General features: G+C 31.1%; 2 protein-coding genes across 2 annotated transcripts; one reads left to right on the top strand and one right to left on the bottom strand.

The window, feature by feature from the left end:
• Positions 1-182: 182 nt before the first annotated feature.
• On the top strand, positions 183-3,884 carry LOC121117090 (uncharacterized). Its single transcript, XM_071888814.1, has 2 exons — positions 183-501; positions 790-3,884. The coding sequence occupies exons 1-2, from the start codon at positions 295-297 to the stop codon at positions 3,814-3,816; spliced, it is 3,234 nt and encodes a 1,077-aa protein (XP_071744915.1). The 5' UTR covers positions 183-294; the 3' UTR covers positions 3,817-3,884.
• LOC139905501 (uncharacterized) lies at positions 3,793-18,429 on the bottom strand. Its single transcript, XM_071888815.1, has 5 exons — positions 18,221-18,429; positions 9,077-9,426; positions 8,165-8,270; positions 7,841-8,108; positions 3,793-4,113 (listed from the first exon to the last, which is right to left on the bottom strand). Exons 1-5 carry the CDS (start codon positions 18,404-18,406, stop codon positions 3,935-3,937), a joined length of 1,089 nt encoding a protein of 362 aa, XP_071744916.1. The 5' UTR covers positions 18,407-18,429; the 3' UTR covers positions 3,793-3,934.

The raw sequence follows: 18,429 nt of genomic DNA, 5'->3' as shown, positions 1-18,429 counted from the left end.
TTTATAATTTACAACGTCAACAGTCAAAATATTATATAAACATCATATTTAAAATATAAAGGGATATGAACGTTATTTTACATTTTTAATAGTCATACAATGAATACAATAATGGTACACTATAAGTTCACAAGAAAGAGAATCAATTCTACAAAATATACCATATCATTGATAGAATTAACAAATAAAAATAGAAATAAACTGAATTGAATCCGCAAGCTGAGTACGTGTCATCAACTGCACTCAAGTTAGAAACAGAGAGAAACAAAGAGAGGAAAAGAAAAATAATTCAAAATGTCTTCCCGCGTACCATTTCTACCTCTTCTACCAACGGATAAATCCCGTATAACCCTTCTAAGAGCCAAAAAAATCCATGATTCTCGTCGTTTATATCATCCTCTTATATCTGAGCAACTTTGGATTGAGAAATCTCAAGAGTATAATTCCTATATTCATGAGAAACTTCCCAAAGAGATAGAATTCACTCCATTTGATCTAAACGTTAGTTTCTAAACCGCGTTACTTTACTTCATCAGTGTTTCTCAAACTTTTTATCCCAGAGGGTATTAGTGTGACAACCAAGTGAATAGATCACACCATTGAACAAAGTGTTTCGTTTTGTATTCTTAGATATAAGAGAGACATAAATCTTGAAGCACACTTTGATATGCTCTGGGCTGCTCATTTCTTCTGTGGTGCACAGTTTGAGGAACACTGCTTAAGATTGATAATTAATTTTTTTATTGAATAATCTAGGAGGGCTTAAATCATTTTTGCTCTTATTCTTAGGATGTTCAAAATACTGATTATATTCAGAATGTTCGAAATCATTTGGAGCAAAAAGAAGACATTTTGAATAAAACTCCTGAATTTCCGTACATCTCTCCGCCAAAGACCACCATGGTTGAAAAGTTATCAGATGACACTCTTGAAGCTTTCCTTCCATTAATAAAGATGTCAAAAATCCTTACTTTATCCGATAGAAATGCTCAAACAATAATCAAGTTATCAGAAAATGTATGCGACAATTTGGAATATTATAAAGTTGATCCATTTTCTTTCATTAGAGAAGACGTCTGTGATGTATTTTTATCGTTGTATGAATTACCTGATTTTTTAATAGAAGACGACACTTATTCGAACACTCTCTGTGAGATTCAAAATGATTCTATTACACAATTGTTCAGTGATTTAACGGATGAATTCTTGTTACATAATGAAATCGTAGATTATGTTTTATTATCTAATCCAGAAGAGTCAAATAATTCAAAGGAAGAAAGTGTTATCATGAGGGATGATAATAACAATATACCTGAAATTGGTGTCGAGAATAACGGTTCCAATAGTATCACCTTCAATTGCCCTACCACAAAGGATAATGTTCCGCAGGATCATTGTTCTAATGAAAATCCTAACCATAATAATAGTTCAATGACTTCATTAATCGATGAAGATAAGCCTCCAAAATTAAAAGCTGACGTCAAAAGTAACAGCTCTAATGATACAACCTCTCATTCCCTTAAGACGACAGATAATGTTTTGCATAGCCTTTGTTCTGATGAAAATCTTAACGAAAGTCATGGTTCAATTACCTCATTTATCGTTGAAGATCAGCTTCAAAAATTAAAAACTAACGTCAAAAATAACAACTCTAATGATACTACCTCTCATTTCTTTAAAAAGACAAATCATGTACCAGAGAGTCTTTCTTCTGTTGAAAGTCTTAACCATAGTACTAGTTCTATCACCTCATTAATCGTTGAAGATCAGCTTCAAAAATTAAAAACGGACGTCAAAAATTACAACTCTAATGATACCACCACTCATTTCCTGAAAACGACAGATTATGTGCCACAGAGTCTTTGTTCTGTTGAAAGTCTTAATCATAGTAATAGTTCAATGACCTCATGTATCGTTCAAGATCAGCTTCAAAAATTAAAAACTGACGTTAAAAATCACTGCTCTAATGATAACATTTCTCATTTCCTTAAAACGACAGATAATGTGTCACATAGCCTTTGTTCTGATGAAGATCCGAACCATATTAATAATTCAATGGCCTCATTTATCGTTGAAGATTTGCTTCAAAAATTAAAAACGGACGTCAAAAATCACTACTCTAATGATACCATATCCCATTCTCTTAAAACGACAGATAATGTGTCACAGAGCCTATGTTCTGATGAAAATCCTAATACTCCGATCAACTCATTAATCGTTGAACATCATAAAAAATTGAAACTTAATATCGATAGTCCATCTTCTGATCCTTCAGCTGAAAATTCTCAAAGTAAAACTCAATTTGAGTCAACTTCATTAATGAAAAATGAAACAAAAGCTAATGCAAAAATAAATAATGTGTTCAATAAAAAAGAGATAATAGCGAAATTACCCCCTAACGTTTCAACTATGAAAGAAACACCGAAACTAGTTGTTGCATCAAGTAATGGGGGATCAAATGGTTTATTTATCAGTGAATCAATGGATGAATTTAACATTAAAAGTAGGAGCAACATCGCTTACAAAACTGAGATTTCAAATTCTCACCCTGAACCACTTCAAATATCTTCTTCCATCAACCATTTTTTGAACGAATCAAAAGATATGGATTCTTCAATTGATAATGAGGATATACTCATTAAAAGAGCGAACTTGAACGATGATCTCACTGATGAAAATGTATTGCTACTTAATGAAAACTTAATAAAGGATAAATCTAAATCAAATAATCTTTTAAATACTTTAGAAAAAGAGAAACTTCATCTAGTCCAAACGTCTGAAATAAGTGAACAAAAGGATCTTCATAATTCAAAAAAAGTTGATGTAGATTTCAATATCAAGTCAGTTAATGAAAGGCATCAGTCCTTTTTACATCTTAGTACTACAGATGAAAAATCCAGTTCAAACATAAAATTGAATTTATTTAGAGATGAAATTGAATTTAAAGCTGTCAAAAATACTGATCCAATACGAGCCAATGTGAATGGTGTCTCAAAAGAATGTGAAATGTCACAGGCGTCATTTTTAGAAGGCCAAAGCTCTGCTTTTGTACTCAATAATACAATTCCAATTCAAGAAATGAGTTATAATTTTCAACTAGAGAAATCCTTATATACTCAATCTTCTAAAAACGTTTACAGTCAAACTTATGAAAAACTAACTGAAAAAACTGATCAAACAGCTAAAGAAAACTTTACTACAAAGAAGGAAAATATTGATTCCAATTTTAGGTCAATTTTTACAAGGAATAAATATGATACACAGCCTTCTAGACTAAAACAGGACAATTCCATCCACGAAGGCCTAGTAGGTTGTTCAAAAGATGTATTTTCAAAGCATTCTAATGCTTCTCTCCGTATCAATGAAATCAATTCAATATTGGAGAAAAGTAAAACAGTACGGCATAGATTAAGCGGGGAAAATCGTGATATTGAGACTGTAGAAAATAAAAGTATTTATTTTATTAAAGAAACTAAGAAAACGACTACTATATCCACTCAAAGCCCTTACTTTCAATCCAAAACAAGCAATAACTGTCCAAAAAATAAGAGATCATACAATATTACGCAAGCTCCCTTTTCTCTAAATACTTTAAAACTTATGAAAAGAATGCGTTTAGCTGAGACATCAACCAACACTGAAGAAAAACAGAATCAAATCATTCATGAAGAAGAGAAAAAAAGCCCGCATACTAGTCCTATTATAGGAAGTAAATCAAAAGAATCAGAGCATGAACCAGAGATACAACTCAAGGAATCTTCAAGTACAAAGCGCAAAATGAAACGAACTAAAGTTATTCCTAATTTTAATTTTTGAACATACCTATCATTATGTATATACGATATACAAATGTATTCAAATATAAAAATTAAGTATTTATAAAATTATTTTTTTTTGTTACAAAAGATCATGGAGGGGAAATAATAAGGACTTTTCAAACGGTAAAAAAATCTGAATATTTATCAATCCACTCTGAACATTTTTCCCTTGCTGTTTCGTATTCTTGAATAGTCACAATTTCTTTCTTCTGTCGAAATTCATGGTCTAGCTGTCGGGAATAGTTCATGGGCGTGATGATCATTTTATTTTCGGATAAAACCATTCGCCAAAAGCCTGTAAGAAAATTATATAATTGTGTATAGGGATGGGAAAATCGTTTAAATCCTCGTGAGTGTAAATCAAAAATTAAAGTATATGTTGGTAACTTTGATAGACCAGATATGTCGCTCGTCACCCCAAAAGCAAGTTAGAAGGATGTTGTGTGGATGACATAATTTTTATTAATGAATGAGTCAATGAATTTAGGAGTTACATACTCTGAATGACTTCTATTAAGATTTTTATTGTATTAAAATAATGTCAAAATGAGGAGGTCCTTATAATGAGTAGAATGTTTTTAAGCTGGTATTGTTTTATTGAATATTTTTTTACAGAATAAAACGTACTTATATGAAGGTGTATGTTTTAAAGGGAATTTATGGAATTAATGACACCTCAAGTTTTGTATTTGTCGCCTGTCAACACACAAAAAAAAAAAAAAATCAAAATTGAGCGTGGATGACATTTGTTTTCCTCGACAAATTATCGTCTTTTTCTATCAACAATTTATTTTTATTGGAGGTGTCGCAAATTACTCTTAAATTAGCCAAAATTAATCGTCAAAATAAAATAATAAGAAATGGATAGATTTTATTTAAAAGGGGTAATATTGGGGCCAACATAAGTCTCTTAAATCAAATGAAGGCTCTAAACTGTAGCTTAAATTCTTGGGTATCTTAACTCTTCCCACAAATTTTAATAATAAGCCTATCATAGACTCAAATGTCTAGGAAATATTGAGCTGTATGTATATGTTACCGGCAATGTATGAAAATACTGTATTATATATAATACTTAGGTAATGTATATAATCCCTGATGGTCTCAGGCAAACTATATAATAAACGACATTTTATACATTAACTAGGTATTACATATGTATAATACCGTGGTCACATGTCGGCAAAGTATAATATACATATAGGTTACAGACTAAATAACAATACAAAGGCAATCATAGTGCATAGGTACTTGTGCTTTGTCCGCGTTAACTTATTTCTTGTAATCAACAACATATTTCAATTACATACTCATCGAACTGGCATTTGAATTGGACAAATGGGGATTACTTTCAAATATAATAATAATTGTCCCAAACCTTAAAAATATAGTCGAAGATGCAAGAAGGGAGTTTTACCGCACAAATTGAAGTTTTTATATGGGCAACCTAGATAATTCGGGCTTGAATCTGCTTTATATCCTTCTAAGTTATAATTTATAGGGATAAATTTTGATGACGTCATCAAAATGCAGTAATATTTGATGAGTTTTAAAATGATGAGTATCATTCTGATAGTAGCGTATCATTTTCCATCATTAGAAATTACGCATCAATTATGATTAGAGGTTTCTTGTGTTTGGTGTATTAGAAAAAAAGACTAGATAATTGAAATAGTATTTGGGGGTACGATTGCGTTAACACAACTCTTCAAGTCCTGTTTATTTGGAACTTACGCAATATATTTATTTTCATCATTTATAAAAAAAGTATTTTCTCAATATGGTTTCTAGTGCCCGTATGTCGGAAGACAGTGTAGTGCCTGAGCATGAGCCACTCCAGGCTGACATGCAACAACGCATCTACAATGAATTGTCTCTAGTAAGAGCCAACGTTGCTAAAAATAGTGTTTCGCTTTCTAAAACTAGATACCAAATGTTAATAGATGAAGTGAACAAAGCAAAGCAATAATTAGAAAGATACCAAGGGTATATTGGCTTCTTAAACATTATGACTTAATGATAGTCTTGAATAATACCAAAATAATATCTACTTTGAAAGAAAACTCGAGTAATATTCTGTTTTATATCTCAGACTCTGAGTTATTTTCCATTCTGCAAAACACCCATTGGGTTATCGGTCACGGTAGAAGAGACAGAATGTTGAAAGAACTTGCTCCAAAATACAAGAACATTACACGTTATTTTGTTGAACTATTTCTTCAACTATGGGAGCCCTGCGAGAAAAAAACAAAAAGGTACCAAAAGATTTTGAAAGGATTTGCCAAATATATGTATATGCAACACAAAATACCAAAGTAATATGGATAAGTCTGCTTCTCCGAATGTAACACGGTATTTTAATCGAAAGATGTATCTGTGTGTAACATCAGAGTGTCAGTATATTTTTTTTTGCGAATAATATAATAACTACATAGTGTCATTTCAGCTTTTCCGTTTTCAGTCTCAGTTTTACTATCATGTTATTCTGAAAATAATATCTATTTTTAAGGTTTATTATTTCAAATGCCTAATTAATAATAAAGTTTTCTATCCCATCTTGTCAGAATTTAATATTTTGCCTAAACAGTTACTAGGTATTCTATGTAATACCTATTTATTACATAGAATACATAGGAAAAGTATTAAAAAATCATTCATTATTTAGTTTGCCTGACACCATCATATTATATTCATTACCTAGGTATTCTATACAATGCCTAATTATACATATTGCCGGTAACATATATGTATGATTTAAAAAAATCAATTGGGATATTCCTTTTCTTGATTTGTGTTTAAGATTGTTTTATATTGATGCTCCACATATCTGCTGACAGCGATCACAATAAAGATATGTTCTTTGTTCACTAAACGTTTGAATTTTCTAGAAGGGGGATGCATTTTTATAAATAAAACAAAGCTTATCTGTATAAATGTTCGAAAAACACTCACAAGGTGCATTATATAGTATACCCCGATGTACAGTGATGTAAATCTGATTAATTTTTTAGCTAGCCCGTTTTTTTTTGAATTGGTAATTTGAAGAATGAATTTTCTTTCCATTACCAGTTGTCAATATCTTTTTATTCCTGAGTATTGAACATCCTTTTATAAATAGATTCAATTATATTCAAATCCTGATTGAACATTCGTGTGAGTCCATAAAAGACGGAGCGAAACCCTGAGGATTTATTGCAGAGTTATAAATGTAAGTCTTTGTTAGAGACTCAAAGTATAATTGGGGATCGACATCCGAGTAATTCTAATAAATTTTCTTGTTTAGATCTTTTTCTCCTTCCTCCCTTATCACAGCTAATTGTAGCTGATGAAACGTCATAAATATGATTCTTTCTCTCCTCCAAAACATTCTTCAAATTGTTAGGTTTACCATGTTGATTTTTGGTTGCTTTTTTTTTAACATGCCCATTGTACACATGATTTTCATCACTACTGATGTATATAATATGATTTTGTATATATATTATTCATATGCCAATACAATATAAAGAAAAAAGGGAGTATAATATACAAGGATCACTTTATAAAATGAATTAAATCACGCAGTCGATTAGTTCGACTCATATAAAATAAGATAAAAAAGGAAATATTTTATTTAAAAAAATAAATAAATATGACTTTAAATGAGGTTTAGCAACGAGCTAAATTACTCCCTGGCTCACCTAATCATTTTTTTTCTGATACTGTTATTTTTTTATTCTTAAGGAGAGAACGTTTAAATATTGAGTGAGTAGCACCGTGTGAGTGTGCTCATGAAAAAAGGAGAGTAACCCAAAATAATTTGTAAGATTTGTGATCTTCTATATTATTAAAGTAAAATTTGTATGTTCGTCGAAGGATAACAACTGTGGGAAATGCCGGGTATTACAGCTAGTAATTAGTAAGAGCACTAATATCTTTCAGATTACCAACATATACATATTTTTTAAATGCATGCTCATGAGAATTTCGACAATTTTCACATTCCTAATCATGCATAAATGAATAAATAAAAATGGACAAACCAGAGAGATTGTCCCAATTTTCGATTTTTTGTTTGACTGATTGTTTGGACATTGGACCGGAAGTATGTTTCTTTATATGCTTAATCTCCTTTATTCGTTCTGGATTTTCAGGATTTTCATCTTGTTCCCTTTTGCTCTTGAAACTTAATTTTCCACGTAAAATAGAATTTTTCATATTCGGATCGTCATTGGAATTGGAGGTATTTACTTTGGGAGAAGATAGCACAGAATTAGATTGGAGCAAATCCTGTTTACCCTCATTTAAAGCCTGCAATATTAATTAAGTAGAATATTGTATCCAGTATCTACTCGAATTATTTTTACTTCTCTAAATACATCTGAAAATTCAAACCAATCAAAGAGTTCCTCATCGACTCCAATCGTTGATGAGCCTAAGGACTGAAGACGTTCCCTTAATTTTCGACTTTTTCTAAAAAAATGTATCGATGGTATAAAATTATTCACTTAGAGTTATGAGCATTGCCAGTTTCATGGGGTGGGGGAGGGCACATGATTGTAAATAAATAGGTGCTCCACACATTGAAGATATTTTGAATAAAATTAAATAAATTTATAAATAAAATATTTTATAAAAAATAAATTTAAAACCATTTCCTCTCTAAAAACAATCATCAAATAAATACCATTTATAAAATAGGTGTAGTAAAAAAATCAATAAATCTTCAATTTATCCCATCTAAAGAAAAGTTATTGGTTCAAATTTAGTATCTTCAAATAAAATTTAACTCTATATTTGTCAAGTTTTATACTTAAAAAAATACATTATGTCAAGATTGGAAACATTGCAGTCACGGCACATACACATTACACTTACACATACAGGGGCGTCCGCAGGATTATATATATATTTTTTTTTTGAAAAAAATTAAAATTTCACAAATTTGCAAAACTTCAATTCATAGCTGTTCACAAAAAATAATGGTTTTAGAAAAAAATTTATAATATAAAATTTTTTGAAAAAAAATTTTATATTAAATTTTTGGAGACAAATCTCTAAATTTTCTACAAATTTTTTTTTAAAAAACAATTTGTTTAGGAAAAAACATTTGAAAAATCAAATTGAATTTCAAATATTAAATTTTCTAGTAGAAAGCAAAAATTCCTTTTTTTGGGGGGGGAGGGGTACAAACCCTCATACCCACCCCTGTGGACCCCTTGACACACATTCCAGCACTGCTGATTGGAACATAAAATATGAATTAATAATTAATTTACTTTTTATTTTTTTCTGTTTTCTTTTGCTCAGGTCGTCCTTGTAAATAATTTGGAAGCTTGGGAAAGTCGGATCTATTGTATTTCATCTCAGAATAGGTTAATTTCTTGGAGAGCTTAAATTGAAATGGATTTGTGTACTGAGTGAGCTCATCTTCGTCAAGTATAACTTCATCACCATAGTCTGACCATACGACAGAGGCATCTGATATTTCTCCGTCAGAGCAAAACTCTAAATCAAATTCATTTACCCAAATATGGTTCACAGTTCGTAACCTTGAACGAAGTTTATGAATGTTATTATGACTGCTGTTATTTGTTGGCTCCTTTTTATGCTTTGATGTTGGTCGAGTCTAACGCGAAAAGAAGTGAGGAGTTAATTGATTATGTAAGATTATGAATAACACTAGACAACAAATTTTTTCCCTACGATTGAAATTGTTTGTTCTGACTCCCTTTACCTCGAAAAGTATAGTAAAAAATTGATGCTTTTGTGGCTTACAGGAGCAACATTTTTTATACTATTAACAGCTTGATAGTTTAATATTTATTTTAAAATATTTTGTTTAATCAACAAATCTAAAATGACTGTTAAAATATTATTTTTTTAAATGTGCTCTTATTTTGAGAGGTCTTCGCTTCACTACTAACTAGATTTGCGTAAGTCCTTATTAAACACATGGACTGAAAAGTCCAGGGTGCAACAAAGAAAATCCGTTTTTTCTGTTTAAAGTTTTTTTTTTTTTAAATTATTATTATTTCGTTTTATGAAGCAGAGTCCCTATAACTCTTTTCAAGCAACTGCTTAAATGATATTTTTTTTCCATAAAAAAACATTGAGAATTAAAACACGAAATTGTTTTTGATCAATTGTTTCGGAATTAACAAAAGTAGCGTCACACTTAGCACAATAGCTGACATAGCTAAAATTTGGACAGCGGTCTTTTGATGGTTGGTACAAACTGAAAAGTAGTTAAATTAAAAAAATAATAGCGCCATCTCTGTGCGAAGCCCGGGACTTTTCAGCCCATATTTTAAGACTAAAAACTATAATCCCGTGCAGTTAAGTCTGGGTCAGGTCCAGTTCAGTCCTAAAACTTATAAAGTTTTATCCTTCACATAATTTGTTTATCAGTTCTAGTACTGACAGTCCGAAGGACCGACACATTCCACTATGAATTATAAAACTTTGATAAAAATTGAAGAATTTATTGTACTTTAACAGAAAGGGTTTTTTTGAAACTAACAATGCCTTTTCTCCAATTCAGAAAAAGATACATACATCATTCAAATTTTTTTAAATCTGGAAACATGTACCTAGAAACTAAATTCTATGTTTTTTTTTTCTTTATTTAGATCTTTCATGGATAGAAATAACACTAAATCATGGAATTCTAGATACATGGAAGTCTATCGACGTCATTTGACTTTCCTTTCTTTCCCACTTGAGTCAGACCCTTCTTCTTATATATACTTTCAGGGGCGTTCACAAGGTTATATCTATTTAAAAAAAAAATCAAAAATCCATTGCATTTATACAAAATTTCAAAAATCCGAAGCTATTTACAAGAAAATTAAATTTTGGGGAAAAAATTATAAATATTAAATTTTTAGGAAACAAATTTTGAAATATTACATTTTTTGGAAAAAAAAATCAAAATCTCACAGCTATTCACAAAAAATTAAATTTTTTCCAAAAAAATTTCAAAAATCTAGAATTATTTATAAAAAGTTGAACTTTTTGGAAAAAAATTTCAAAAATCCACGACTGTTCACATAAAAGTTTTTAAAAAAATCACTGATTTTTTACTTTATTTTTTATTGAAATTTTGACGCTCTTAACATTATACTATGGACATTCATATCTTTTTTATCATATATATTATATTCTGAGTGGATTTATGGCCGAAAACATTTTGCCGAACGTACATTTCACAGAAGAACAATTTGCCGAATGTACATTTTGCAGAACGAGCATTTGGCCAAAGGACCACTTGGGACATTTGGGTGAAAATTAAATTAAATTTATTGATATATACGATTGCATATTTTAATTCAATTTAACATGATATTATGATAAATTGCTATTGTTCAAAAGCTTTATATATTTCCATATAGGGAAATTAATGAGTGTTCTTTTGCAGAAAAATATTTGTTATTCATTAATGAACATAATATAATCATAACACAGTAGTGATTCACTGTAAAGTGATTGTGGTAAAAAGTTTGCGGACCAAGTCGTTGCGTGGTAAAATTGTAGTTTGCATTATCTTTGTGAGCCGAAATTGTTACTGTTAATATCATAGTGAAGGAACATCCCTGGAAGCAATATGATTCTGAATCATTTTATTGCAAGACATTATTTTCGTGTGCAATTTCGTTTAATTTATATTATATTTGGACGTTAGACTTATTGAATAATGAAGAAACTTGCTATGAAATCCCCAGTTAATATCCTCAGCCTACAGGTTGTACAGGTGAAGTGGTGTGTCCCAAAGTAGTTAAAATCCATCACTGCCGCGTTTCTAAGCCTTTATGACTCTTTTAGAATATGCTATAACACATCTAGAACCACAGATTATGCAGGTGACCACCTGGGTCTTAAAGTTGGTAAAATTCCATTGTCGCAGATTTTCTAAGCATCAAACAACTCTTTTAATATCCCAAAAATTAACCCCGGCTCTCATGTTGTACAGTTAAAGTACTGGGCCTCAAACCAGTTTACACTCCACTGCCGCCGCGTTCTTACGCAACAAGGACCCCTTCGAATATGCTAGTATACACCCAGGTTCACGTATGTGTAGTAGAGCTCTTTAGACTGAGGTAGGTTAAATTCTTCAGCCGCCGCTTCCCTGAGCATCCAGAAACCCTTCTAATATCCAAAAATACACCTCGGCCCTCAGATTGAACAGGTGAAGTGCTGGACACTAAGGTAGTTTAAGGTCTACCGCCGTCGCGTTTCTATGCACCAAAATACCCTTCTAATATGCTATGACATATTCTTGGCCCACAGGTTGTGAATCATTTACTTTTACGAAAGTACTTGGTACTTTTTAGTGTAATGTTTACGTGATGTATATTGTTAAATATAAATTTATATACTTAGAAATATAATAGGTATGTATTATACTTGTATTCGTTAACATTTATGGGACTAATGAAGTATTATACATACCCCATTTTAAAGGATGGATTGTGCACAAGCCAGGGGCCAGAGTATATCATAGCATATTAGAAGAGGTACTTGGTGCTTAGAAATGTGGCGGCGGTACAGTAAAACGTCTTTTGTTCCTGTACTACATATGTACAACCTGAGGGTCAGGGTGTATTTTGGGATATTAGGAGGGTTTCTTGATGCTCAAGGAAGCGGGATAATTTAATCTAACTCGGGGTACAGTAGGCCATCTATACAACCCGTGGGTCGGTATGTATGATAGCATATTAGAAGAGATCCTTGGTACTTAGAAACGCGTCAGCGTTAGATTTGAATCACATTCTACTGTGTTTATAAAATTATCATTAATGAATATAATTAATATAAAAATATTTTTCTGGAAAGCAACACTTATTAATTTCCCTAGATGGTGTAATATAAAGCTTTTGAACAATAACTATTTATCATACTATAATTTTAAATGGAATTAAAATATACAATCGTTTTATCAATATATCTACTATCATTTTTGGGCTAATTTCTCAAATAGTTCTTTGGCAAATTTATATGTTGTGTACAAGTTATAATGTGTGTAAAAGTTACAATTTGTATAAGGAAACTGTACAAGCTGCAATTTCTTCGTTATAAAACGCATTATGTAATTTTTCAAAATTAGTAATTCTAATTGCCACCTATATATTGATACCATTATTCCATTTTAGCCTATGAAAATAAAATGGCTATCATGTATTTATGTGTAATATAATTGTGGATAATGTTGACACAGAATAATTATGGATATTATTTTTATTAAAACTGTCATAAATGATACCATTTTAAGACATCCTTCATTAATGTAATATTCAATTATTGCATTGTCCTCATCCAATGTACTGTAAATACTTCATTTAAAATTATTCATCACATTTTGTTTTTGAAAATTGTACACGACATATATAACCAGGGGTGTCCGCAGGGGATTGGCTAAATAAAAAAATCAAAAAAAATGATAATTTAATTTTCTTTTTACTTGAAAAAATTTTAATATTTGAAATTTATTTAAATTTTTTAAACTTTTTTTCCAATTAAAATAATTTTCTGTAAATAGCTATGGATTTTTAAAGTGTTTCCCAAAAAAATTTAATATTTGAAATTTATTTTCGAACATTTACTGATTTAAAATAATTTTGTTCCTGCTGTATACACTTATAGGTTTTAGGGCATAATTTATATTTAGATACATTTTTCGTTGGTAATTTTTTGGAAATAAAAATATTAAACGGCATCTATGCTAAATGAAGGGGGTTTTAATTAAAATTTTAATATTTTGTCAAAAATAATTATTAAAATTAAAATTTGTGATTGAAAAAATGTAGGGAACACCAATCTTTTTTCAAATTTCTAGTTAGATATTTAAAAACTATTAAACACGATATACATAATTAGACCTTTTTTACTCTGATATAACTTTTTTTTTTTGTATATAACACACGGCTGAAAAGTCCTGTGTTTAACAAAGAAAACAAGTATTTATTTATTATTATTTTTTTATTCACTTTATAGAGCTAAGTCCCTATAACACTTTTCAAGCCATTAATTAGCTTGAACGGTATTTTTTCCCCATTTTAAAAAAAGTGTAAAATTAAAGCACAAAATTGTTTGATCCATTGTTTTGGAAATAACAAAAGTAGCGTTACACGTTCACAAATTGAAAATCAGATTGTAATTACATTTTGACAGCTGTCTTTTGAAAGTTGGCACTAATTGAAAAACTTTTCAGCCCATGTGTTAATAAATGAAAAAATGACTCATTTGGGAAAAGAAAAAATATCGTTTTTATTCCAGGTATCTAGAGTTCTATGACTAAACCATGTAGATATTTCTAAAAAAACCTTCTGTAGACCATAAAAGTAGAAATTTTCCGTTATAAAGGTTATTTTCATGTTTCTTTATGTAAAAACAATCAGAAACATCTTAATCCAATGCCAATAAAAAATTGAAATTTTGTTGACTAATTTAATTGATATATTGTAATGAATTTATAAGATCAAGAACAAATACTAAATCAAGGGTGTGAGCCAGATTATCTTAACTCAAAAATTACAAATATTAACCGAGTGGTCCATTAAAATTTGAACACTTTGAATGTTAAACTTGAGCAAGATATAATTTATTAATTAACAATAGAATTCCAACAAAATGAATACTATAAATAGATGTTTGTCTGAGCTATCTTAATATGTATTATAGCCGCCCTTAGTGGCTATGACGGCTTTTAGGTGGCGGGGGAATACCTGGCACCCGCTGCAGATGTAGTCCTCTGTCCTGGCGTCCCAGTGCTAACTGGCAGTTGCCTTGAGGCCTCGGTGTTTGAATAACAGACACTGCAGGCCTTCCTATGACATACAGTCTAGTCGAGGGGTTGGCATCAGGGCCCATAGGGGGGGGGCAGTGTCGAAAAATGGTTCAAAAGAATTCAAAAGAGACTTGCAAGGAGGTAGATGGGTTTCTTTCATTGTTGGTGTCATAAGTGACTTTTCCACCCTCACAAGGTTATTTTCACACCACTTTTTTGATAATTTTATTGACAGTCTGATGTGAAACCATAAGATCTCTTGCATGGACCCTCATGTACTTGAGGGGATTTGTCTGGGATGTTTTCTTTAACTTCTCCGTGTCCAGTATGGCCTTTTTGACAGAGCCCTACTTCCACTTCAATGTTTTGGACTTATTGACGGTGTAGACTGTGGTCTTGGAGACGTTTGGAGTGCACGAATGGAAATTTGTCGATCACGTTCAAGTGTTATATTCTCGACTTTTACGTAAGCTAGAGAGCTAAGGTTTGTTTTATTTTGCAACTAATAGTTTATGCTTTAATATATCGATATGAATAAATTTGAATCACTCAACCTTCATTAATTATTGAATTTGTAAGTGTTCTGATATCAGTAGCCCACTTCGTATTACCTATATGCCATCCTGGCTATAAGTATAATATTTAAAAACAAAGAAATTCTGACTGCTAGAATTTATTTATCGATGCTTTTATTGTAAAAAAATTGGGCAGCATCACTATTCATAATGAAAGAATGATGTTTCCAAGCTTAACTCTAAAAAGTTAATATTTGAGTTCCGACCATTGGGCAGTCACACCATGAAAAGTACTTTAACGATTACTACATTAAACCTTTTTTTTTTTTAAACGACTTATTTTTCGAATGAATATTTTTTTTAAATTACCCAGGCTGAATGTGATTTTATTAAATAACATAAATCAGAATTCATCAAGCCTCACAAAAAATAACAAAAATAAGTTATTTCTACTAATGACAACAAAATTATGTTTAAAGAAAACATTCAACGTTTAGAAGTTCCAAGGAGTTTGGGCGGCTTTAATTTGAACTCACCGGAGAATATTATTTACAAAAATTTCGGAAAAATGCTTGTCAGAATTTTAAAGGAAGAAATTCCATGTATGATCCTTTTTAGAAATACGCGTGATTTTAAGTTGCTTTTATTTGGTTCGGAAAATTTACTTTCCTCATCTGAATTGAAGGACGTGGATATTGGATATTTAGGAAGGAGCTTATTTGAGGATGAAGATCTTCCAATATTCGTAAAGGTTGAAGAACTGCTACGACGTAGAAGAGGAATGAAGAGCGTGAGAGCAGAAGAAAGGCTGCTGTAGAGAGGAAGACAATATTGAACAATATTGTGAACGATTATCACCTGATGGCGGGACTAAAGTGCGATGACCCAAACAAATATATTGCATACCAAGTGACTAACGTACTGAATAAGCTAAAGCTCCCCATTGGTAAACGAACACAAACAACTTTTAATCTAAGCCTACACCCAGCACTACGAAGAACTGTATTTCAAGTCAACTTTAAAAGGACTTCTTCCAAATTTAGCCCTGAGTTATGTCCTATTTTTAAAGCGCATTGTGCTTGCTTGGATGATAAAGAGGGAAAGGAAAAGATTTAAAACATTTACAGGTCTTTCAAAAATGTTGGAGATAGACTATCTTGAAATTTGCAAACTCATACCAACAACAAGTCTTAATTGTGCAACTATTTTATAGGAAAAACGCCGGAAGGAAAGTTGTGCTCCTTGACATGTGGAAAACTAGACCGACCATAACATATTTTTACGGACTCTTTGAATAGAGCAAATTTTAGAAAACTTGGAACGAAGATTGAATTTGGGTAGAAAAGACCTGGACTTTTCTTTTTGGGCCCGTCGAAGGGGGTAAAAATGCGACTATCGAAATAAATCTGTTGTGTCAAATTGGAAAAAATTATTATGATTTGCAAAATGGATGGGCTGATAAAGTTTTATCTGTTATCTATCAATTATTTTAATAAAGAACTGTACTTTTTAATGGACTCAACAATTTTACAAAGCTTTTTAACATGCCAGTAACATCTGGCATAAAAAGTCTCACTGTGAGATGATCATCCAAATGAGGAAGTGCATACACCTCTATGAATGTTTCCGCTCTTTAATTAATTTAATTTAAACTTTTTAATTATCTATATCTAGATGTCTATGTTTATATTCTATTTTTATTGTGTAAGAGCATTTACATCCTGATGAAAAATAATGAGGACAAAATTTCATTTTACACAATATATTTCAAAATTTATCAAAATAAACCGATATTTTATCACCAGCAGACCCGTTAATAGCCTAGTGGAGTCTAGGGCAATGAAACGGCGTCCTTTTCTGTTCTTCCTTTATTAATTTGTTATTTAGAAAAAAGTAATTATTGACTTTTTTTTTAATTATAAAAAGTCAATTCTTTTATACTTTTATGGCCTTTTTAATCAATTCATTGTTGTGTACTAGGAATTGAGCCAAGTTAATTTAAATGTACTTAAGTCAATTACTTCATTGAAATTTTAAGTACAAGTACGAGGGGGGTCTGAAAGGCTTCCGAACGAACAAAAATAAAATACATTTTTTCTGAAATTTTATTTTTCAACATAGTTTCATTGTAACTCTACACACTTCTCCCCGGGAGGATCCCATCTCAGTAACCCGTCCAAATAGTACTCAGCCTTTTTCTCTGCAAAATAATTGTTCAGTAGATCCTTTTTGTTTTTGGCTCAATTACTCCGAGCTAGATTGACTAAACACGTCAAATTTTAATACAACCAGACAGGGTGTCGGCAGGGGATGGATGTGCTGGAGGGATTGTAGCTCCCCAAACAAATTAAGGAATTTTTATTTTGACTAGATTTTATTTACGCAGGGGTGTCCTCAGGATTATATATTTTTTATATGGAGAGGAGGGGGAGGGGGCTTGGTTTTTAGCTGTGACATTTTCATGACAATCAGTTCTTTAGTTTGTGAGTTATTGTGCTAACCGTGATGCTACTTTTGTTTTTACCAAAAACATGGATCAAAACATTTTCGTGTTTTAATGTTACACTGCTCCTTGATAAGAAAAAGTACTGTATAAAATAATCAATGGCTTGAAAAGTGTTAGGGGGACTCACCTCTATAAAGCGAATAATAATAATAATTTTAAAAACTCAATTTTGACCGAAAAAAACCATTTTTTCTTTGTGAAGCCCGGGACTTTTCTGCCCATATCTGTTAATTTTTGCCTATTTCTTTTTTTATTTCATTTTCACTCTCCCCCTTGTAACAGCTGCTTTTAGTTGATCGTATCAAACGTGATGGTAGCTAATCTGCTCTCTATGAAACATTCTTCAAACTGTCAGGGTTATCATGTTGAATTTCAGGGTTCTTTTCTTTTAACATGGTCAAAATATACACAACTTTCATCACCAATTTACTTGGCCCCATCCGAACAATGTATTTATTTAAAAAAATATGTCAATAATGGAGCCTGGAATTCCCCTAAAACTCGAACCCTTGGCTGTATTCACCGGCCTAATCCCCTTTAAGTCAATCATTTAAAAATCAGATAGATTTGAAATTTTAAAGGATATGGTTAATATTAATGGAATAATTCAAAATACCTGCTCAGCATTGGTTTGATCTTCATCAAAGGATGTATTCGAATGTTTCTTAGAGTCTCGATTAGAGTCATTGTCTTCAACGTTAGATAATGATTGTGAGGATGATGTATAGGAACTATCTAAAGAGGAATTTGACAAACTATCTCCTAATGGATCTTCTGAAGAAATAGAAGGCCCTGGAGACATCCTTATTTCAAGACAAAGTTCGT

This window comes from Lepeophtheirus salmonis, chromosome 5 (assembly GCF_016086655.4).
Source record: "Lepeophtheirus salmonis chromosome 5, UVic_Lsal_1.4, whole genome shotgun sequence".
Taxonomy (NCBI): domain Eukaryota; kingdom Metazoa; phylum Arthropoda; class Copepoda; order Siphonostomatoida; family Caligidae; genus Lepeophtheirus; species Lepeophtheirus salmonis.
The sequence above is the reverse complement of the archived record's forward strand: the minus strand, read 5'-3'. Positions and strand labels throughout refer to the sequence as shown.